General features: G+C 42.0%; 1 protein-coding gene across 1 annotated transcript; it reads left to right on the plus strand.

Moving 5' to 3' along the window:
* The first annotated feature begins 1324 nt into the window (after nt 1-1324).
* Nucleotides 1325-23369, plus strand: CMTM7 (CKLF like MARVEL transmembrane domain containing 7). Its single transcript, XM_061465035.1, has 5 exons — nt 1325-1581; nt 18685-18858; nt 21619-21717; nt 22732-22813; nt 23169-23369. The coding sequence occupies exons 1-5, from the start codon at nt 1420-1422 to the stop codon at nt 23180-23182; spliced, it is 531 nt and encodes a 176-aa protein (XP_061321019.1). The 5' UTR covers nt 1325-1419; the 3' UTR covers nt 23183-23369.
* Nucleotides 23370-24813: the final 1444 nt, after the last annotated feature.

Below are 24813 nucleotides of genomic sequence, written 5' to 3' on the forward strand. Positions count from 1 at the left end.
AAGGCCCCAGTTATATGCATACTTTCAAAAGAAGTTAAGAACTAGAGAAGCTGAATCAGTGTGTAAGAAAAATGTATTTTTTAATAGGAAGTACAGAAGTTACTAGAATCTTCCTCTACAGGACTTGCAAAAAAATCCTGTAAGTGTGCATGCTTCTGAATTTGAACTGTAAGAAGAACAAACCAAACCCCTCTTTCTCAGCAGCTAGCATTTTAGTGTTGTGGAAATGCAAGTGTTGTAGCTTTGATTATCTAATGACATGACCTAAAATTTGGTGGGATGTGTAATATCTTTTATTGGAACTACTAGCAGGGTTCATAGAAGCCCAAAACTATGTTCTGCTTAGTTGATTACATACCATTACCCAAACTGGCAAACCCTGGCTTGCTCATGTAAATTCCTTACGCTAGTCTCTTATTTGTGTTGGAGATCACATGAAATTATCTGTCTTCCCTCATAAGCCAATGTAATTCACTGAAGGAGCTTTTAAATACTAAATATGAGCAGAATGTGCATCCTAACTGCAGACCAGAGCAGCAGAAGCTGGGTTACTACTCTCGTAAGTATAACAGCAGCACATGCCCAGCTCAGAGACCCACTATTACCTCACTTGTAAAAAAGCAAACCAAATTATTTTTAAACTTGAGGAAATGTATAGCTTCCTTCCTGAGTTTTGTTAGTTATCTCTGCATGATTTAACTCAAAAACTGGGGCTGAGCCATTGGAACAATCGTTACAGTTAGCCTATTGCTGCCCATTTAATGCGAATGGTTTGGGGTTTTTTTACGAGATCATGAATCAGACGGTTTGAGACTTTATTTGTTAGTGAGAATAAACGCAGCGTGGGCAGAGCCCGTTTGCAGCTCTACCTCCACAGTGAAGCACCGGAGCAACTCCCCTCCGACAACATCACCGACAAACTTTGACACGCCGACGGCGTCTTCCACCGTTCGAGTAAAGCTACTATGGTGGCTGGTTCGCTGCGGAGCAACCCTCCCTCACCCACACGATGTACATAGAGCCGTCCTTCTTTCTCCCTGTTTGCAAACGTTCCCTCCGGCCTCTGTTTTCATGTCACCCAGCGGCAAACGGGGACGACCCGGAAAGGTGCGGGGTGGGGAGTGCCGGGGCCGCCCCTCGCCCGCCCGAGCGCGGCTCCTGTTCCCAACCGCCAGGCTGCGCCCCGGGCCCCGTTTCTGAGGCTGCGGCGGCATTCCCCCCCCCCCCCCCCCCGCGGTCACCCCCGCGGTCTCCCTTCACCCTCCCGCCCCGTGGCCCCTGCCCCGCGGCCGCGCCAGGCGGGGAGGTGCTGCGCTCCGCCCGGCCCCCGCCAGCCCCGCCGCCCGCCCCTTGCCGGCCCGTCTGTCCGGTCTCCCTGTCCCGGGCCAGGCAGCGGCGAGGGGAGCGCGGGAGGGAGCAATGTCTCACGGGGGGCGAGTGATCCGAACCGGGGTGAGCAGCGCGGGTCCCGCTGCATCGCCGGGCTCCACCGCCGCCGCCTCCTCAGCGGGCTCGGACGCGGAGCTCATGGACGGCGCCTATTTCCGCTCCTGCGCCGGCATACTGAAGGTGGCCCAGATGGTAAGAGACGAGCGAGGCAGGGGATGGCCGTTGGGACCCTCGGCGTTTTCGGGCGTCGCGCTGTTCCTCGCTGGGCGTTCCTTGTGGCGGTGGCTGTGGGGATGCCCGTCGGGAGTAGCTAGGGTCGCCGTTCGTTGCTGCATTGACCGCGGCGGTTTTGCCGCTCGCTGCTCGCGGGAAAGAGGGAAATAAATCCAGGTTCCTCTGCAAAACGAAGCGTTAGGGTCTGTCAGAAGTACGCCCTTCTGTTCAGACAAACCCACGTGAGCCCAGAGCGACGCCAGTTTTTCGAAGCACCGAGTGATACTACCTTGATAATGGTAGCGTGGCGACGGTGAGTATTAACTTTTTGCCAGTAATAATAATGGTAACACCATGATGCGAAGGCACATCGTGCTCCAGTGGAACACCTCATTCCCTAGCATGGGTGAGCTTTTGGAAGGAAGTGAGGCCAAGTGCCAGTGCCAGCACGTGCACTGGTCTGGTAAGGGTGGGCACCATGGCTGAGGTGTTAGGCTGAGGTGGGCACCACTAGTCCAGCTGGCTCCATGCCCTGTCTGTCAGAGACCTCAGATAGAGAGGGGTGTGGGAGACGTATAGCTGAAAAGCAGAAATTCCGAAGAAATAGATAGTAGAGGGCTGCCAGGACCCGAGATGATGCCTTAACTTGACTCAATGCAGGAGATTTTGCTCCATCCAAATGCAAAGAGGATTAAGAGGCAGATATTCTCTTCCTCATTTCTATGGCACATAATTGTCTACAGAGTGATTTGTCAGTTTAATTACAATAATGGCAATGAATAATGGCTAGGAAAGACAATGTGTAACAATACCTCCTCACATAAGTTCTCATTCTGCAAAAACTTGTACTTTGATGACATTTTATGCTGGAGTTGTTCCCCAAAATCCATTTTTGCCTTTATTTGTCTAGTCATTTTTTTAAACTTGTGTAACTTATTAGCATCCAGACTCCTAAATTGACATTGGAAGTTAGGAATCATTCTTCTAGGTTACTGTGGAGTAATATAAGATAAATAAAGTTTTTCTTTAAAAGCCACCCAGTTTCTTCCAGTTTATTAACAGCCATCAGCTGCCATTAGAATTGAGCCTAGAGTATCTTTTTAGGAGACAAATTACGTTCTTTTAAGCATGTGTCTATGTTGCAAATGAACACATAGTCCTAAAAGGGTAGACTTGTGCTTTGCTGATGAGGTATAAGTCTATTTACCTTTTGCTTTCACCACTGTGGAAAGAACAGTTCCTTTCATGGACTAGAAATGCCTAGTCCTCTCTGCTCTCCACTCTGCTGTGGTGTCACTACAGCTATGACCTGTGACGCAGCTAGCAGAGGCCTGCATATTTGTGCTGAAATTTCAGGTTTTGGTGCACATACAGAGTGTGTCTATAAATATTTTTTCTGTACTCTATGTAAAACTATGTAATTTTGTGTAATGCTTCACATACTTTACATACAGTAATATTTTATCAATACTGTTCAATATAAAATTAATCAGAACTTAAGCTAGCAGCTTTCTGTGGTAACTTTAATAGGAGTTAAAATAATGTAAATTAGTTCTCCTTAGGACTCTTTCAGCTTCACCTTCCTACATTTTTCTGCTTTCCAGCTTGCATGTAAATAACATCATTAGGAATTACCTCAGGTATCTAAGGAACTTTTGGCAAATTAACTTCTTTTAATATGGTTTCACAATAATGTCCTTTTCTCAAATAATTTCCTAAGAAAACTAAACGTTTATGCTGCAGTGGGTAGAAGTAATCAGTATAGTTTAGTTCTAGATTAACTTCTGCACCCGGTAAAATACGTAGAGATAAATATTTTCATATCTCTCCTTTATCTCTTCTCAGACAGTATTTCCACTGTATCCATGGGTCCATTTGTATTAGCATTCAGTTCTTCTAGTAAGAAGTGTTTGCAGTATCTTTCTTTGAAAAGAACTCTTTATGCTAAATCTATAAACATTCCTGCATTAGTGTTAATTTGGCTGGTGGCACTGCAGTCTTGCTAAGAAGGAGAACCATTATGCTGGCAGGGGACAGCAGTAAAATCTTTTGGGTTAGAGGGACATCACATTAAACTGCATACTGGGCCTCTGAATGGCCGTGGTTTTGAAAAGGAAGCATTACTGCTTCTGTTTTCTCTTTCTTCCTCAATCCCTTTGACCAAGAAGAAGGATGTGAGAGAGAACAAGAAAGAAACATTTCATCATTTACTGTAATATTAAGGGCTGTTTGCAGTGTTTGCAAGCTAAAAAAAAATAATCACTGTATGTGTATGGGCATGTGCATGAAATAATTCTAATAGATGACAACAATATGTTATGGAAATCACACAAAGGAAATGGAAGATACAGCTGTTGTTCTGTGCAAAAGATCGTAACATAAGGACTGAAATTCAGCAGTCCTGGACAAGATGAAGAGATAGTGCAGTGATCTGGTGATTACTGATTTGTTGCTAATATTCAAATGTTACCAATGCTTTCTCTTTAAATCCTGAGTGCTGTGGTGTCTGGCATAGAATGAAATTAGGAAGTAAAACATGTTTCTTGCCTGTAAGCCTGCACTAATTCCTGTTTTTTTGTTTGGTTAGTTGGTTGTTTGTTTTTTGTTGGTTTTTTTTTTTTTAGAATTTCTTTAACCTTGCAAACATGCACTTTATGCACTGGGTGCCTGGGTTTCTAATGCTTTGGAGTGGTCTGTAAATATTTTGAAGATAAAATGGAGGAGAAAGCATACTTCTGTGACTTGTGTATTTTACATCGTAGTAAGACAGTTTGAAAGCTGTATTACTAGGTGCTCCATTTTCAAACTCTGGTCTAAATTGACGCTTTGGTTTTAACAGGAAGTTGTCAAGTATCTTCAACATCTAACCCACTTCACCTGGTTTAGCTTGATGGTGGTTGATGTAGCTTTTGCCTTGTCTTTCTTTTTTTTTTTTTCCTCCACACCTTATTTTCTCCCTCTCCCCCTCCTGCCCCTACTTATTTTTTTTGTATTTGCAGCTTTGCTAAGGTCTCATATTCACAGGGATACATGCAGGATCCCATTGTGGCCACCTTGGTTCTATAGCAGCAGCGTACTAAGTGTGTGAGTGGGTCTGTGTCAGTATGCACAATTCACTTACACCAGAGAAGTAAATAACTTTAATTTTAGCCAGCTTGGCAAAATCAACATACGTGTTCATCTTCAGTATGCCACGTAATCACACTGATCTCTTTGAAACACTTTTGCTCTGTGTCCATGCTACTGCTGGTTAGTTTTATTGTAAGACTTTCTAGGAACATATGTTACTTACCTTGGCAAGTTCTCAGTAGATGGGTTCCTTGTAGCCTTTTGGGGCATCATGTGCCCTTAGAGACAGCAGTATGAATTTGCATTTGTATTGTCACCAGGGTGGCTCAAGTGGCAGTGTTCATAGGTTGAAGCAAGTCTGTTCAGCAGAATTTCTTGTGGAGCCCTTACATACCTTTTTGCATTTTTACAGCTGAAGTCTGGAGGATGCCATAGACAGTGTACTGGACTAGGTCCTGCTTTCAGTACAGCCCATGTTTGACACTGGAGCCTATAGAGGTATCCCACCATCTTAGAAAGCTGGCTGGTAGGAATAGCTGTGATTGTATCACCTGTCCAGAGGGTCCAATGCAGAGATTTGCAAGAGTGTGACCAATACAGACTGAAAAGATAGAAGAAGTGTTGAGAGCTCATATGTAGAAGGAGAGCCAGCACAGCCCATGCTTGTGTAGGTCTCTTGGGCTTCTCAAACTGTTCTTGGACTTTTTTGACTTTTTTGCCTTTCTTTCGCCACCTTCAGGTTGGGCCAAGCTAACTTGGACCAACCACTGTTCAGACTGAAGGTGATTGTTCCCACAGTGACACTGTTGTCACTGAGCAGACAATAGTTCTGGCACAGTAAGTACAGCCTCAGAATACAGGGTCGTTGAAGCTAAAACCAGTGCTGATTCTTTCAGCTCAAAATGAACCAGGAAAGAGCAGATTCACCAGACAAAAAAGAAGAAAATCAAAATTATCTTCTCAAGGCTGAAGAAAAAAAATACACAAACAATTGCAAGGTAATAAAGGATAAACTCAATAAAAGTTGACTTAACAACATCATTGTAACTTGTTAAAAATGCTAAGGTAATAGTTAAAGCTTTTCTGCTGAGTATCTGTGTAATTTCCTAAGCATGTCTTGACAAAAGCCATTGCATATTTCACAAGTGAATGGTCAAGTAGACAGTCTGTAATTCTGAGTAACTTTGAAGTGTGCTGAAAACTCTCTCCATTATTTGCATACTGACATACAGGTGAATAATAGTATTCAAGAGAATATTAATACATCTAAAACTGAAAACTAGAAAATGCTTGTAGTTAGATTTGCTGGAGCCACAATCAGTTTCTGGATTGGATGAGGTGCTGGATGACAACACACAAATTTGCTGGAGAGCTGTATTCAGAGGAAGGTAAAATATGAAAAGAAAGCAAAATATTTTAGTGGAAGAAAACAATAATTAATAAAAACCATTGGTACAAGAAAAGAAAATACACAAAAGCAGATGGTGCTTGGAATGATTTGAGAACTACTTATATTCTCTAACTTGATCTTGGGCCTGAAACACCTTTCTGTCCATGGAGGTAATTGAAGTAAAATGTCTCATACTTTGCAGCAGCACATCAGTAATGCGTGATTTTGCCTGTGTAGCAATAATGCTGCTCAGTCAGAAGAGAGGGATTCTGGTGATATGGTGATATGCTGAAACTGTAAGCCTGTCTCTGGGTCCTGTGCAGACTCCACTCTCAACTTTCCCCTACTATCATTCTGTCTATAATTCTTCCTAAGGAAAATAATGGCCAAAGTAGCAAGTGTGGTGAAAGTTGCTGGATGCTAACCTACAAATCTTAGATTCAAAAAGTTCTGTGTTCTGCTTGACTTTTCATCTGGCTGATAGCAGAAAACATGAAAAATAATGTCATAAGAACTATCAGTGGTGTCATGACATATTATACAGAAAGTCTTACCTTGAGGCATGCAGGAGGCATTTTATATTTGCAAAGAAAACAATAATTGATGAAAACCACGCCAAGAATGTGCAGGTGTCTTCAGTCTGCAAGTGTGTGATAGACTACTGGCACAGCAATAAGAAATGGGACATGTTTTTTTAGCACTGAAGTTATTTTCAAGCCAAAGTCAGAGCTGTATGTTGTAGCTGCCAATTATTTTTGTTATTCTACTAGAAGCTGCAGTAAAAGGACCTTGCTCGACATGCTGAGCAAAGAGAAAAAATTATCTAAGTCTTAGGTGTCTTGAGAGTAACCAGGAGCACTTGAGTGAGGAATGTCCAAGAATGGTAACTAAAACCAACAAGTCTGGGAAGTCCTGTTACTCCCATGCCGAGATCACACAAACAGGCTGGCTTGGCCAGTTGTGGTTTTTCCATGCTCTGGGTGGCCATTTTACAGTTTCTGCCTAGGTAATTGCTTAAGAGCTGGGAGCATACAGTGTGTTCTTTGTGTGTTAACCGGGGAGCACTTGATGGTAAGTTGACACAGTTTTATTTGATGAGACAAAACTCCACAAGCAAAACTTGATCAGTTTAATGAATTTTCCCTTTCTGTCTTGCCTCCATGCAGTCATTCTGAGCTGCACTGATGCAGTTGTTCACAAAGTTACACAGTAAACCAAACCAGGGAACTGATACAGTTTTACTTCAGCTCTCCTTCAGCTTTCTTTTTCCGTAAGAGTTTTTAAAGAACAGTGCAGCCATAGAGACTACTGTCAGCAAGACCAAGTGTCTGGCACATAAGGGCAGGAACTACATAAGACTGAAGTGGTTCCATGTGCTTCAAACCACAAACTGAGAATGTAGTCCTTTTTCTCTTGGGCAAGGAAAGGTTTTGTACCATCTGTTTTAATTTCTATCTCTTTCAGCAAAAAAAGAAACTAGTAATTTTCCTGACATTGAAACTGCTCTAGAATGCTAAAAAAAAAAAAAAAATCAGCTCCAGTACATTTTGTGAAAAGACAATTATATTCATTGTTAAACACCGAAGAATCTGTTCTGAATGTGTCAGTGAAGGCTTTATTTGTCTGCTAAAGGAGGCTTCCTAAAAGCACGGAGTTGGAGCTACCTTTCCTTGCTCATTTGACCTATCCATTAGACTTTGCTGCAATACTTTCATTCATTAGCAACCTGAGTGCATGTAGTGCTCTTTGTTCAGAGGCAGTTGTATGGAGGAGGTTACTAACCAGGGGTAGCAAATACATATTCTGAAAGAAAGAAAGAAAAAAAAAAAAAAAAAAAGAAGCCTAGAAATTTACCACATCACCTGAGATGTGTTTGGCATGCTTGAAAGAGCAGAGTGAAGTACTGGCAATGGTTTCCTGACACATTTGTTTTACAGGAAGTTAAATTTGCAAATGCCATTTAAAAATCTTAATCAAGTGTGCATGGTGTCCATGGACAATAAGATGTGGTGAAAAGCATGATTCTTACTGCTGTTTGACTTTCCTTTAAGATGGACAAGTGCAGGGTATTCCCTGTCTTCACTCTCTTTAGAGATGGTATCCCTTTGAAACTCTCCTGCCACAGAGAAACAGAAACCAGGGGATTCGTTCATGCCAAATGTGGTCTCCATCTGCTCAAGGCCTGTAAGTGTTAAAGAGCATCTTGCCAAGCAACCTTCACTGGGTTCCAGGAGTGTAGGTGCTGGAATAATTTGCTGTGTCTCATCATGACCCTGTAAAACCATGGCCATACCTCAGTAAGGGAAGTATACCTGACCATGAGGCTCTACTTAACAAAGTAATGCTCTGCATTACTGGGGTATTGTCCCCCAAAACCAGTGTTTGCTTACTGTGAGTGTTTCCGCCATTCCCTTCCCTGGGGAATCCATGTGAAGTATTCACTCAGTACTGCGGCTGGGTTCTCTCCTTTGTGCCATTGTGATGTCATATGCGCTGTGGCCTTGTCCTCCTATTTTGTGGTGAAATGTAAAGTATACTGCAGCCAGAAATTTCTACATGCTGTACACAGAAATCAAACTCTAAACCGACTGTGATTTCCTTTCTCCTACCTGTGAGCGTCCTCTCTTTTGCATAACTTGGATTCTTAAGGGATCATCATGACTGAAACAAATCCCAGCACTGTGATGCTCTAATGTGACAAATGTGTGAGTAAAGATGTGTCTGACTGGTCAAAATTAGGTGACTGCAGCTTTCAATGCCAAAGCAAATATAGCTGCTCTTCTTGCAACAATAGCAGCAGCTGCAGCACTTACGGCTTCTCCTGATAACAGCTTCACCTAAGGAAAATGAAAGTGTAATGATGACAAGATTGAGAAGCTTCTTCAAGGGGGAATTGTCTTAGAATGGTTGTGGTGGGTTGTTTTGTTTTTTTTTTTTATTTAAAAAGAAAGCCATTAGTGAGTTCAAGAAAGAAGTACTGACTGCTGGGAGAGAATTGTGCCCTTAGTCTGAGACAACCACCAGCAGAACTACAGAACAACTTAGCATGCTTCCCTGTAAGTCTGTAATTACGCTCTGGAAAGACCACTTCAAGAGCTCCCTTTTCCGTTTGGGAAAAACACAGTCCCCAGTTGCTGCTTGTCACCTGCTGGCTAATTGAGCCTTTTGTAGATAGCTTGAGTCAAGCTTCCTAGTACACACAGGAGTGCTGTTCCAGTATGTTTAAGAGCCCTGCCAGTCTTCAGGCAGACACTGAAAGCTGTCAGCTGCAACAGTGCCACTGGGGAATCTTATCTGTTCTCATTTTCCCCCCTTATTCATCACCCTTCACTTCTCTGGCACCTCACCAAGTATCAAGTGTTTGCATCATTCTTTTGTGTGCTAAGGCCCAGTCTGATCCAGCAGCCAGGTTGTGATGATGCCTGTTGTTCTGGAAATTGTCATGATGTTAGCATTTTCAGGAACTCACACCTGTTTTTACCATTATGATGTGCCAGTGCAGCTACCAACATGGTCTTCAGTGATATAAATAGGTCCTCCTTTGATTCAAGGAGATCTTGCTCAAGGCTCCCTTGCCTTTGCTGGAGACGACAGATACGAACTTTTCAACTGCTGTCTGCGACTGCCAGATGTTAGTGTGGTGTTCTTTGGGGCATGGGGAGCTATGGCAGGTGTTAACTGAAGATTTAAATCAGTCAAGCAATAAATGCCTCAGACAGTGAGAACAGGTTGTGTTGTGAGCGGCATCTGTAAGGGCAAGTGATGAACAGATTGCCTGCTGAGGGTTAGCAGCTGTAGGCACTGGGAGGTTTATGAAGTATTCCTTATTGGTAACATTTTTCAGGCAGATGAGATTGCATATGCTTTTAATTTCTTGTGCATCTAGACTGATAGTTTACTGGAATGATCATTGCCATGAGGTGTTGGTTTGTGTTACGTGTTCATATTTGAGTTTTAAGTACCTATATGCTGTTAGATATGTAGATATGTATATGTTAGACATGTATTGGATGTCCATGTCAAGGGGCAAACTTTGCAGCTTGCCTTGCAAAGTTGGTGGGTATTTGTTACTAGTAAGCACTGTTTACCCTGGGCTCAAGCAGTCAGCCAGTCTGAGCCAAGCTTGGCTGGGCAGCCAATGTGGGCTCCTTCTCTGTAGGTGGCATTGCCATGCGTGGTTGGTAAATCTATATTTAGACGACCATGAACTTTATCTACAAGAGCTCTATAGTTTGCAATTAGGGATTAAGCTCTTTCCATATTGTATATTACTGATAATACAGGGCTTTTCTGACTGTTTGAAGGGCAAACAATACTGACAACCCAAACAATGTATCTGAGAACTGTTCAGAGTAGTGGTTTTAGAGGTGCCTTGCTCCTACAAGCTCTTCTTCCCAGCTAACTTAAAGGAAGTACGGTTGGTGAGGTGGCCATCTACCTGTCCCAAGGAGGGCTCCCTCTCCAGACCCAGGGCTGGTGAGCTCTGTTGCTGCTTTTGCAGTAGCAACCTTGAAGAACAAAGTTCTCAAGCAACGTTTACATACCTTAGGTGTCTTTGTGCTTCCATGAGCATGTATATTCCTGTACATCATTATTGGATTCCTTTCTGCCATCAAAAGCCACTATTTTGCCATTCCTTAAGGCAGCTAAGACCTCTTGATTTTTAGGTTCTCTCAAACCCACTTTTGTTGGCCAATGGGTCTCCTCCTCTTGGTCTTTTTCTTGCCTCAGAAGCACGTTGTGTGCTTGAGGCAGTCTTGCTCTGTTTACACAAACCTACTCACACTATTCTGTCATTCTGCATGACTTTTGGGTTTACCAGACCAAAAGAACTGTTAATATGGCTCTCCAAGAGGATCTAGATGTTGGAAGATCTGCCTTGCAAAGACGAGAAGTTAACGATTACAGTTTATCGTACAATTTCTGAACATGCTTGCAAAGTACAGGGGTCTCCTGGGTTTGTCTAGAGGAGCACCTCCAGTCACTGCAGGTGTCTAGAAGGACATAGGCCTCTGTTTGAGAGTTACAGAATCACAAGGGTTGGAAGGGACCCCTGGAGGTCATCTGGTCCAGCCCCCTGCCAAGGCAGGGCCACCCAGACCAGATTACACAGGGATGTGTTCAGGTGGGTGTTGAATGTCTCCAGAGAGGGAGACTCCACAACCTCCCTGGGCAGCCTGTTCCAGGGCTCTGCCACCCTCAGTATAAAGAAGTTCCTCCTCATGTTGAGGTGAAACTTCCTATGTGTTAGTTTATGGCCATTGCTTCTTGCCCTGTCACTGGGCACCAGCCTGGCACCATTCTTCTGGCACCCACCCTTGAGATACTTATGTGCATTAATGAGATCCCGTCTCAGTCTGTTTTTCTCAAGATTAAACAAGCCCACCTCCTGCAATCTCTCTTTATAAGGGAAATGCTCCGGACCCCTCATCATCTTTGTTGCCCTTCACTGGATCCTCTCCAGTAGCTCCTTGTCTTCCTTGTACTGAGGAGCCCAGAACTGGACACAGCACTCCAGATGTGGCCTCACCAGGGTCAAGTAGAGGGAGAGGATCACCTCCCTTGACCTGCCGGCCACATGCCTCCAAACCAGAAAGCAGCTGTGTTTGCCAGAGTTAAAACCCTGCTAGGGCATTTGCTGCATTTAGAATTCTGTTCCTATCCTTTGCAGACATGCAATAGTCAGCTATGCCATTAATATTGTTTTGCAATGATTTTCATGTGTTTTGGGAATTGTTTGTGACATTGCTATGGCACTTGTGCAATATTACTCAATTATCATTTAGGTTGCTGCAGTATTTTGAGTGTTGCATCTTTTATGTAGATAGGAAAAACTGATATTGCTTTTACAGTTGAAATGTTTTAAATTTAAGTTGATTTAAGTGTTTTTTTTTATGAATTCATTAACTGATGAGAATATAATGTACTCTTTGCCATGTGACTATAAAATCTTTGCTTTCAGTTAATGACACAGAGGATTGTATGGTGCCTTTCAGTGCACCTTTCAGGCAGCTGTGAGATTGAGGTAGCGCGGTAGTTAAGATGGCAGTGGTGGGACTGAAATATCACATATACACTGTGTAGGTAGGCAGAACTGAATTGTATCTAATCAGTGCAAAGAATTGCCTTTTTAACGACCATGCTAACACCCTGTAACAAGGGCTCTTCAATAATGTCATTCATCTGCTAGCTCTGTGATTACCCCACATATGTTTCTACCTCTGACTGAGGACTGTGCCTGAGCAGGCAGATAATTTCTTATTAATAAAGAATACCACTTGCTTGTATTTAGAATTGTCCTCTTATCTGAGTCATAGAGGGTCTGAATAAGATTATTTTGCCTTTTGTCACCCTCCCACCATTTTTATCTTCAATCAATGCCCTGTGGACAGTGATGCACAAGAGAAGTCACCTATCAGAGGCCAGGCAGCCTCCGTATTTTAGCTGAGCAGCCAGACAAGAAGGAAATTTGCTGAGACGCAGGGGCTGAGAGATTATTGTGCAACCAAAATCTGACTGCTTCACAGAGCCATGCACTTGGAGGCAGCTGATTCAACCTGTCATTAGTGAAGTCTTAAATGGGCTGGGGTTTTTATCTTCTTTTTCTAAAAGGGGATTGGCTGTTGTAGCTGACTTTTCCAATGCCACCCTGGAAGAAGGAAATCTCAATTACAGCAGCAGTCAATGCTGTTGCTTTAATTAGGCAAACCAGTCTTGCATGAACTACAATTGTAACCTTGGTCTGTGCTTCACTCATCTTTCTGTTTTGGGAAGCTGTTAAACAAAAAAGTTCTATTCTGTCCAGAAATATGTTCTTAATAATGTATGGGTGTTGCTTCACTGTGTTGAGGTGTAATATTCAGACATGTACAGCTGCAGTCAGTGACATTTCTCCAGGGCGTGGTTCTCCTGATAGGCTTGGTTAGGAAAAGCAAGTGGAAAATTCTACTTACTATCTTGGCTGGTGTCTCAAGCTGGAAACTTTGACTTTTATTTCATTCAAATGCAAAAAGCATTTAGCTGTTATTATACTGTGGGGGGTGGGGGTTTAAAGGCTGTGGTAAAACTGCATGAGAGTCAGTGCTTTGCTCCAAATCTGCAGACACAGTTTCTGTACTATTGCTTGCACTAGAGCTTGTGTAGGTTTTAAGAATAGAAATCAACTATTTTTTCATCGTTTTTGTGGCCCTCTCCTTTCAGATTAAGGAAGAGGGATGTTAAGCAGTACAAAGGTTCATCAGTGCTTCAGCAAGTGCAATGGAGAAGCTCCCTTATTAATACTGTTTTACAGCATCTAGGGAAACAAAAAAGCTGTTTCTAGGGGGTTAAAGAGAAGAATGGAAAGGAAACGCACTCTCAGGTATTACCTACTACCAAGTGGAGACTGGTAAACCAGAGCTTCTGCCTGCAGTCTCTGTACAGGTCTAGTGATGTGCTGAACCATGTTCCCTGGCCTTTTTCCTTTGAATGGTGCTAATTTTTAGTTAGCTAATTGCAGCACGTGTCTGGATGCAAGGCAATGGAAAAGAGAGCTAGGAAACATTCAATGAGTTAATGGTGGAATTATGGTGCATTCACATGTATAGAGGGAAATCTGGATGTAAGAGAATGAGAGATATAAAGCAGCAGAATTTGGACTGTAATGTAGGGAAAGGAGAGGAAAGGGGAATAAAGAGCAGAAAGGAGATACTGGAGACAAAAAGTCACAATACAGCTTTTCGGAGTGTAGCAGAGGTGAGTGCAGTCAAGAAAGGAAAAATACTCTGAGAAAAGCAAGAATGTGGTTTTACACTGCATGATAAAACGATTCAGTAAAAGATAATGCAGCCCTGGGTAGATTATACATGCTGATGTGTGTGTCACAGTATTATGGTGAATCTTTGAGGTAAGAGTTGTAGTGTTTCTCTAGAACTGGGCACCTCGAAGCTATTTTGCTTCTTATCGACTTTATCTTCCCTCCCTGCTATTTAGCTGGCATTTCACATCTTTTTTCTATACAGAAAAAGAAAATGGTTATCCATAGTTAATAGTTAACACAATCAGACAGCAGTTTAAGCCTGTCAGTTCAGTATATGATCGTGGGATTTGCAAACACCGTGTTCAGTTCCTTTGTGCAATGAAGATTTGTAATGTTCTTTGTACTACCGTAGCAGCTGGAAGTCCCAGGCAAAGAATGAGCTACCCACAGTGGGTTAACCCCAGTCAGCAGCCAAACACACCGAGCCTCCCACTCCCTCCCTTCTCCTGAAGGATGGGGAGAAAATAGAAGGAAGGCAAAAAAGACCCATGGATTGAGATAATGACAATTTTGTGAGGAAAACAAAAGCTGCACATACCAGGAAGGCAAAAAGAGGAATTCATTCACTTCTCCCCAGTGGCAGGCAAGTGTTGCCACTTCATGGAAAGCAGGACCTCAGTGTGTGTAATGATCACTTGGGAAGACAAATGTTGTAGCTTTGAACATTTCCCCTTTTCTTGAGCTTTTATCATCATATAGTCTGGAATATCCCTTTGGTCAGTTGGAGACTGCTGTCCTGGCTGTGTCTCTTCCCAGCTTCTCACCCTCTTGCAAGCCTACTTGCTTTGAGATGAGGGAGGGAGGAGAAAGAAAGCCCTGATGCTGTGCAAGCGCCGCTCAGCAGCAGCCAAAAGATTGACATGTTATCAACAGTGTTTTAACCACAAATGCAAAGCACAGTGACATGTAAGCAGCTGTGAAGGCAGTTAAGTCTATCCCAGCTACACCCAGTACATCGCCACTGTACGGAGTGTTGTACAGGCACAGTGGGAAAAGGTCACCCTTACTTCGCAGTCATTAATAGAGATGTGAAAGAAAGCTGGATATGGGTGAGTGATGATGTGTGGTACAGAACAGTCAAGAATGGTCAAGAGCATGAATTGTAAAGTATCCTTAACATCAAAGATTATTGCAATATCTTGTGCGTTGTGGGGGTTTTATGACACATGATAACAAAGCCTTTTGTAAATAAATAAGTGACAGTTATTAGGAAATAAAAAGCAATTCCCATTTTCACGGTGAGCCAGGGCTCTCGTTGTTTGTTTTGTGTGGTGTAATGGCAACAAATCAATGAAAAAGCAGCCCTCAAAGACTAACCTTTTCCTACTGTGTCAGTTCACACTATGAAGGAAAACAGTCACCTTGACCTAGATGCGTGTTAGCGGTGCTCAAAATCTTTGCCGTATTTACATATCTGAAGTGTTTTGAAGGTGAAAAAATTTTGTGCAATGCATGTGAAGTCTTTATTAGTTGTCATTTGGCAAATGGGAGAGCTGAAGCAGCAAAATCCATGATTCACTGGAGTTCAAACAGTAAGATGGTTACAAAACTGGGGTCAGAATTTAAGAGCCGGTGACATTCAATTACTCCCTTGTTGTATCGTTGTTTGTCTGTGGAAATGTGTCTGTAATGCTCAGAGCATTAGGCTTTCCTTTAGAGTAGGTTCTTGTCAATATTGGAGATCATGCTGGATTTATGTTTGTGCAGGTAGCTGTGTCTGAGAAACATTTAGCTCTCTCCAAATGCTGCAAAAGAATTAAGTATTGGCAATAAAGCCAGAGTGTTATTTATTGAATCCATTAGAGCAGGACTGTAGAAAAAAAAGATAATACAAAGCACTTGCACAAATTGATTCCTGAGTTATAAAATTGTTCTGCTGTCTGACAAACTACAGCTTTCTACCGCAATGTCAAAAAATGCTCAGTGGTGCCAGCTGGCCTGTGGGCACACAGAGAGCAAAGCAAGTCCTTTCTTGTGTTATGGGTCCTTCATTACCCTCAGGGCACTAGTGTGGACAGTTGTATCTGTAATCTCTTGACTGGTGGGCATGCACATCTGCTTGCCCCTTCCTTGGAGCTGCTTTGAACTTGCTGGCTTGGCCAAGGCTCTTCTGTATTTACTGACACACGGTGGATGGTCTTGCACCCTCAGCAGTTTGTAGATGATAAAAAAGAGTAAACTATGTTTTGTTTTTGATAGAGCTGTGCTCACTACAGAACAGAATGGAGTTTAGGCTTGAGAACTTATGTCAGTGCTATTCAAGAGCCAACATTTTCCACAGGCATGTTGCAAAGGATTTGGTTGCCTTGCCTCAAACTCAAAATAGGGAAGAGAATGCAGGCTCTTACCATCTTCCCTTTATGATGCCTGTTCCATCTGGTAAGGTCTTGAGTACCTCCTGGCAATTGCTGGCTGCCTTTAGCTCACATTGTCTTCACTGTGCCATAGTTTCAGTATTCCTAAACACAATTCATGCCTCTCTTCAAATATCTGGTCCAATGGGAAGTCAAGAAGTGGATTAGTTTAAACCAACTGATTTCTGTGAAACAGAGTAAATACTTCATTTAAATCAAAAATCCCTCCCTGGAGATGATTGATGCTTGTTTTGCTTTTCAGAAATGAGAAAACACGTAGATAGTAGTGTCCTGCAATGTGGCCCTCACCCTTTTTGTAATGCAGGTCTGAAGCCTGGATATATTTGTGGAGCACATTCAAATATTCTAATGAGACTGACCATCCCTTGACCTGTACTTCTGGTCTGACTGGCTTGCTGGCTGTGGGATGCATGTCTGCTGCTCTCACAGTCTGTGAAATACTGTATTGAAATGGAAGTGGCAGTGCCCTGATTTTTCTGTGCATCTAGTTTTTATTTTCAAGATGTATTAACTTGCTCCCCTGAGCATGGATACATAAAGAACACTCATAATATTTGATGATTTTAGTGATTTGCCTTTCATTTCTCTTCTCTTTCTCTCTGTGTGTGCTACAAATTGACTTCTAAGATATACGTTGAACTGTATCCTGGACAGTTACATATTAATCATTTAATCTTTCAAGTTCTCTGGGAGCATTCTGGGAATTCTAGGGGGAAAAATCCAACAGTCATCACCCAGTATATCATGATAAACCAATATCTGGTGAAGGAACTTTGGTATTGTCACTTTTAAAGGAAAACAATATTATGTGGCTCTATTTCCTACATTTGTTAGCATTCTTTTTCAACAGATGAGTTTTAAACTCAGACTGTACCTGCTAGCCATGCAGGCAATATAGTGTGACAAACATGATATAGCTTAAATAAAGTTGTTGATATGGTCCTGTGAAATAGCATTATGTGCCTCTGATCAGAGAGCCCTCTTTAGAAACTGAACATCAATCTCATGTTGTGAAATTTATGCCAAGAAAGGAAATCTGTGAAAGACATACCATCTCTTGCCGTGCACTGATTTCTCCCTACTTGTGTGTTGAAGCACATATAAGGTCAAGGAAGGGATGTTCTTTACTAATTGGTTTTGGAATTAATTGTAAAGTACCTCTGAAACGGAAAGCACATTTGTTCAGATTCATCTTTCTACCCTGTTCTTAGTAGCTGAGCAGATTCTCACTGACTACTTTGGTACCTTGTATCTTCTTATTTCTTGCGAAATTTTTACGTGTGTATAGAGCTTTCGGTTGCCCTTGAGGTTGCATATGTTTGGCCTGTCTTCGTAAAACTGGGAAAGTGAAACTTAGTTAACATTACAACAGGGAAAATCTAGGCTATGTTGTTTTGGGTGTTGGGTTTGGGTTTTTTTCCCTTTTAATCTTAAGGAAATTATTCCAATAATGGATGTAACTGGTTAGGAGTTTGAAATGAGTGTGCAGGACAGGATGGTACAGTCTTGAAGTACCGGCTTCCTCAGACAGTTTTTTAATGTCTTAGTGAAACAGTTAAAATGTGAATCATTACTGCTTCTGGCTGGCTTTGGATGAACTAAAAATTACAGTGGCTGAAAGCACTGACAGAGTCTGTAGTAAGAAAATATTTGGGTATATGCTGGGTCAATTTATTTTTTCACCCCAGCTAGCCAGGCTGGCAAAGCAGCAAGATCAGTAAAACAAGTAGCTTTAGATTAAAAAGTGAAATAAAATAGCTTCTGTGCTTTGCAAGCCTGAAACAGAAAGAAGATAGATACACAATAATGCTGTATGTTTTTTTTGTGACAGTGCTAAAGTATCAAAACTTTATAGCTATTGTATGGGGGGGGGGGGGAGGGGATGAATTAATCAGTTCCTCCAAATGTTTATGTTATTTGCCCTCATATTACTTTATAGTCTGCTTATTCTCCTTCTCAGTAGGTGGTAGAAAAGGAAGGGTAAAACTGTTAATTTAGTTGCATTCAGGTCCTCTGAATTTGCATGTGAATAATGTCACCAACTGGCAGTAAAGGTGCCTGTGGCCAGGGGCACTTTCATTTTCACAGCTTTCAGTGATTTCCTTCTGAAAGTCCGTGAGGTTTAGATGCTTCAGCCATTGGTACAACTGCAGGCATTCAATGCTGCTTCTCCGAGACTTCTTCAGGTTGTATTCTTCAGACTGAAATTGCTGCTTTCCTTCTAGCAGTTGGCGCTTTCCCCACTCTTCCTGGTTGTTATAGCTCATTTTAACAGCAATTTTTAAAACATTATTACCATGCTCCTTACTTTGTCCTCCATTTTGTTGAGACCTTCCAATTTACATTAGATATTTGTCCTCTCTAAGTGGCATTTTATTGCATTTAAAATCATCTTCATGGCCCTCTGAGGCACCATTGTAAAAATCTTTAATGTGCCTTTTGTCTTTCAGATCTCACTGGTGGTTGGATTTATCAGTGTGAATAATTCTCCATGGACAGATTACAGCGTGTACAGCTACTTTCAGATTGTGACCATGTGTGACTTGGTTATGATTTTGTTCTTCTACGTTATCCATATCTTCAGAATCTACAGGAAGCTCACTTGCGTTAGCTGGCCACTTGCAGTAAGCCACTTAAGATAGTCTGGGTTCCTTGCCTCTCTGGGTTGATGGCTTGATTACTTAGTCCATTTTCTTGTGCTGTAACACGTCATTCTTTTTCATCTTTGATGCAAAACCTTTTGTTGCTTTTGTTATTAATATTCAGTTGAGCACATGCTGCAATTGTTATTTTTTTAAGCTGATTTGGATGTGATCCTGCCCTCCTTTACACAGATATCAATACAGACTTACTCCAGGAAAGGCAATAGTGTTATTCTGAGACAATTGAAAAGAAGCTACTGATTATAAACCTTCAGCAGATGGGTCCCAGATTATTTATAGTAGCTAAGAGATTGGTAGAGTCAACTAAATCATAGCATTAGAATTCCCAAAATAAAGTCTGTGAGTGCTATGTAAGTCAAGTGTGTCTCTTTTTGATATGGTTTTAGGTAACCTAAGCAATAGCAAGAAATAAGAACCTCAGCCTGATTTCCATAGCCTGGGTATTCCTGGGCTATCCTGCAGGATATTCCTACCTTGTTCCCACATTTCCCCTGCACATCTATCTCTCATATCTTAGCAGAGAACTAACAAGCAGCGCAGAAAATGTGAGACCTGAACTTCCTCAGTAGCTCGGGTCAGATCAGCTAACAGAAAAGATTCCTGTGTCCTAGTGTGGGATAACAGATTTTAATAACCCCGTAGAATACGTCTCCCTTATGTGCATAATAACATGTCAGCTCCACAGAGGAAGGACCAAAGGGATGGGGAAAGCCAACTAGAGAGATATAGAGGGGTTTTGAAATCCAGGAAGTGGTTGCATGGCCTTTATGGAAGCTGTGTAAGCTGCTTACAAATCTAAGAGAACTGTTTGTCCGTCCATCTACTGCTATCCAGAGGGAAATATTAATTTTCTTTTTCTTTTTAGCCAACGAATATGGTTATACTTGCACCCCTTCTTATTTTCTTAAATGTGTACCACCACTATCTGTCTCTAGAAAGTACTTCTTTATTTAGAGATAATACAGATGCAGGATTGAAATCAGCAATGAATGACAGCTTTGGAAAGCAGCATTTAATGTGTGCATTGCTGTTACAGGGCTATGCAAAGGCTGCTTTTGTTTCTTGTTGTGTGTTTAATCATTCCTAAATGTTCCAGAGTCACTAGTGAGTTTGAGGCTTTGCAGTTTTGGGCTACTCAGCTTCAGATAGCTTTATGGAATGTGATGCTTGAGCACTGCTTTTCTTTTACAACCAAACTCCCTTTCAGTCACATATATAAGTATCTTTAGAACAGGATAGGAAGACCTGCAAGAGCCTCTGGGAAATTACAGCTAGTGTTTGGCCGAGTTTCCTGATGGGGTCTCCACATTGCAGTCAGGAGTGTTATCTGCAGTAGTTAAAGTTGCAGTTGTTCAAAAGGTTGTTCATCACTGACAGCTTTTAAAACTGGGAAGTATTTCTCCAGAGGGGCACTCTCCCGATCATGCCAGAGGCTGGCTCTCCACCTAATTTTGCCTTTGAGGGTTCTTTTGCACCTTTGCCCATCCCTTGGATTCCTTTAAAATAATGGCCTGTGTACACTGTACACTCTGTTATTTGGTGTCTCTAAGGAGGCAATGACATGCTTAAATTGCCTGTTACCTGGTGGAGAAGCCTCCTTACAACAATAATTTATTCTAGCAAAAGCAAGAGTTGAGCTCTTACTTACCTGAAACAAAGTCACAAATGAGGAAAGTAAGTTGCAGTCTCAGAGCCTAATTTATGGCAAAGATCCTCCTCAGTTATTTATAAACACCTGAGCAGAGGGAAATCATGTTATGGTATGACACACTGGGATTTCCTTGGATAGTTTCCTTTCGAAACTGTTTTCTCTCTCATTTGTTTAGGGACAGAATCTCTCCTCTCCCTTATACATGGCATTTGCTTGGCTCATGCTGGTGGGGCAATGCAGATAAAGGAAGCACTCCTGCTCACCCCAGCATGCAAAAGAAGCAACCCATGTTCAATTTGCAAACACCCATATTGGTTGCCATAGCCTTTGAGGATTCATAATCTAAATACATAGATAACTCTTGCTTATAACAAGGTGAAATTGACTCCTGGACTGATACTTGTCACACTAGAGAGGAGCTTACCCGTGGTGCCTCAGTGGTCTCTCAGGAAAGCCCATGGCATCATGTTTTACTGCAGCTACCCTTGCAGACTTAGGAGCCTGGGAGTTGGTTATGAGTGTCTGTGTCTGTGTTGTGCTTCTCATGACTTCCCTTCTGCTTCCAGTCTTGGTTGATGTAAGCTGCTAGTAAATCCAGCAGTAGATCCACTGCTTACTTTCTAAGGTTATCAGAAGTAGGAGCATTTGGTTTTCCACTTTAGCTATTTATTGCCGTTTCATATAGGCTAGAGAAATATGCCGTTAAGGCTTCTGCCTTCCTCCAGAGCTGACTCAAGGTGTGTACTTGATGCTTCACCCTCAGTAATGTACCATGTTGAATTGAAAGGATTGCATCCATACCAGTAAGTAGATCTTATTCCAGTGACATTAGTAGACCTGAAGATTGATCTTTTTTTGAACAGAAATTCAGTATGGTACAAAATCCACTCACAAGGTATGTGTCTCTCCCCACTCCCTCTCTCACTCCTTTTCCCTCTTTTTCTTCTTTTGACTGATGTTTTGTCCTCTGGGTTTGAGTAACCTCTGCCAACTTGTTTTCATTCTGAGGCATATCAAAATGCTTTCGTAATCAGCTTCCCTTCTGATGCAGGCTGTGCTTGTCTTTACAGGAGTTTCTTCATTATCTAATCGGTACAATTCTGCTTCTCATTGCATCGATTGTAGCAGCATCCAAGAGTTACAATTTGACTGGACTTGTGGCTGGAGCGGTAAGACTGACACTTTTTTGGTTGCCATATATATTATGTAGGACATCGGAAATCTATTACTTGTAATATAACTTTCTTACAAACTTGCTTTGCTTGTGTCTTGGTTGGGTGAACTACCTGCTAGTTCATTTCAGTGAATGCTCTGTAGCTCAATGCCAACAAAAACATTTTGTTGTGAGACTCCAGACTCACCACTAAAGTGGGTATTTTTCCTGTCAGAGAGTTGAAACCAAAAGCCCTCTACTTTAACTCATAGGAACTAATGTGTTTAGGGAAAGAATTGAAACAATTCAGTTTTGACAAATGGCTGTTGCAGCAGCTAGAAGTAACTGAAAAGATTTCACCCCAGTCTTCAGCTTCTGACACCTCCTGCTCTCGAACAGAGCCTTGTTCAAGATCATTTCTCCTGAGCTAAAAGCCACTGAGGTTCTGGGCTGACTTACTGAAAGATACTCTCTGCCTCTGTTTGCTTTAGAGACAGAGGAATGACTTCTGAGTGTGGGCAGCAGTATTTTCACAGCAGCATTTTCACAGCAGCAGGACCTGAAATACAGCTCCTCCAGAATAAATAATTGCTTTCAGAAACTTAGTCTTGATGATGTAAACAGACGAAGACTTGTTTTACCTGACTTGTTTACTTGGCAGATGGCAGGGAAAGACTCGTTTGAATGGGGCAGTAAAAGAACTATAATCAAAGATGTGAGAAAAAGTCTTTTCTTTATTGCAGAACCCAGAAGTCTACAAGGAGAGACTATGCTGCTGCCCAGCTTTTTCTCCCCCCTGGTATAAGACCCTCCATCTCTCTTTCTGTTGTTGTTTTGATAAGACGTAACTGCTTATTACAGTACAGAAACACTTATTTTTTTATTATATTGGCAGAATAGAGTAAAAAAAAATCACATTTTTGAGACAGTTAACATCATAAAATACATAGCTGGATATAGAGGAGTGTCCATACATTCATGGAATATGTGTCATCTAACGTATTTGTGGTTTGTTTGTTTTCACCTCCAGACTTTCGGGTTCCTAGCTACCATCCTTTGTGTTTTAAGCATATGGTCTTCCTACAAGGTTTCGTGCATCACGCAGTCAACCAGTAAGTATCATACTTTGTTACTGCAGGAATGCTTCCCAAATGAGTATTTATACTTTCTGACACAGGGCTGTGTCTACCTGGAAGGATTTATTAACGTCCTGTTGCTTGTAACTCAAAATGACTCATAAAGTAGTAATTCCATATTTTCTGTCAACACAGAGATATTACCACAACTACCAACAGCTGTTAACTAATTACAAGGGCAAAATAACTTGCTTCTAGCAAGTGGTGAATGTATCAGTGCTTCCTCTTCTCCCTCTCCCACCCCCTACCAAAAGGTTTCCTGTGTGTTCTTTAATCAAGTAGATTAATTTTTTTTGTGGCAACACAAATGACACTGCCTTCCTTTTCAAAGATGCATCTGTATGACTTCTTCATCACTGTGAGATGTCTGCCTTATGAAACAGGATACCAAAGAGGAGCGGCCACTACTGAGGAAAGAGCATAGGTATTTTGTTACTAGCCTGGACAGCCAGTAGCTTTTGAAGACCTACCTGAATACCTATGCAAAAGAATGTTGTGAACCAAAGTCTTTTTGCTCTCTCTGCTTCACACACACACACACACACCCCCCCCCCCGCCAAAGAAGTTTATAATGGAGAAACCGGCTTTTTATGAGCTTTACATAGAAAGACAATTTCTGTCTCACAAGCTGGGCTGTGGTCACTTCCAGCTATTTGCAATAAGTGCATTTAAAACTCATCTGGAGAGTCATTTGGTTCTCCTTTCAGAGGGATGGAAAAAATGCTTGTGATTTCCTCCATCTGTTTATAGAAGGGAAATCCTGCAAATTCGTACCTGATTCTTAACTTCCAAGGATGATTTGTTTAACAAAGGAACTGTTACAAACTGATCTGTGCCTGGATAAGCTGACCCAAGTCTTTGTTACCTCTCTGTATGAAAACTCTGGACTTTTTCTAACATCAGCCAGCATCAGAAATTATGAACTGCAACTTGAATATGTCACTGTGAACAGTCCCTCCTAACCCCAGTAAGACATGATGAAATCAGTTTTTTCCCCATGAAGTTTTACAGCTTATTAACAATCAAAGATTATTCTTACAAACTTCCCTCTGCAAAATACAGAAAAATACATATCCAGGAATACGTGTTTAATGTTTTGTGGGATCTTTTTTTTTCATTTTCGCAAATACGCTTTTGTAAATGGGTATTTGAAAGACCTGTTCTGTAGAAAATATCTGTGCAACTCCTATAAATTATTCTCTTTGGAGTCTAACAGTGTTTATGAACAGCCCATTGTGAGTGGAGCAATGTGCTTCTTTCTCTCTCTTACATGTGGTTTGTCCCTTCCTCTGCCTCTACTGGGATCCGTGCTTTTGGAGACTGCCCAGAGCCTGGACAGGTAGAACAGTTTGGTCCAACCTGGTATTGCCTTGAAGTTCTATGTAACTTCAAGGCTGAGATAATGCCTTCTTGGCACCTTTGTCTTTCTCTCCTTCTGCAGTCCATCTCTGGTGACCTGGAAATTCTTTATAGGAAAAAGGGAAGCACTGTCAGCAGTCAGTGATAGTTCAGGCTTCCTTGCCCTGCTAGCACAAGACTGGTCCGAAGGATGTACATGACCAAGGACTTCGAGTACTTTGAGTGACAATAGCTGCAGAAGGTACACACACATGTATCTCTAGATGTATTTTTTTTGCAACAGGGGTGCTTGAGCACTAGTTCTCCTGCCAAGACTGACTTGACTTAACTAAAGTTTTTAGAAACCAGTGCTCTGGCTTTAATTTGAACTGACATGGTAGATATTTAAGGGTAGGACCTCCTCTATTCCCCCAGAGAAAAGGGCTCTGTTTCTCTTTCACCTCTTGAGATATCACCTCAGATAGACAGTAGGCATTTTCCAACAAGCTTTAACGCCCCTTAGCAATCCTTGGGAAACCAGTGTTTTTCTACACACAGCTGAGACCTCAGAGCTGCTGTGGCAGTGTGGAGAAGTGCTTGCTAAGGACTGCAGCTGGAGCCTGAGCTTGCGAAGAACA

This window comes from Pezoporus flaviventris, unplaced genomic scaffold (assembly GCF_033815535.1).
Source record: "Pezoporus flaviventris isolate CSIRO_AGI_PZ_B2104156 unplaced genomic scaffold, CSIRO_AGI_Pfla_v1 ptg000037l, whole genome shotgun sequence".
In the NCBI taxonomy this organism is placed as follows: Eukaryota; Metazoa; Chordata; class Aves; order Psittaciformes; family Psittacidae; genus Pezoporus; species Pezoporus flaviventris.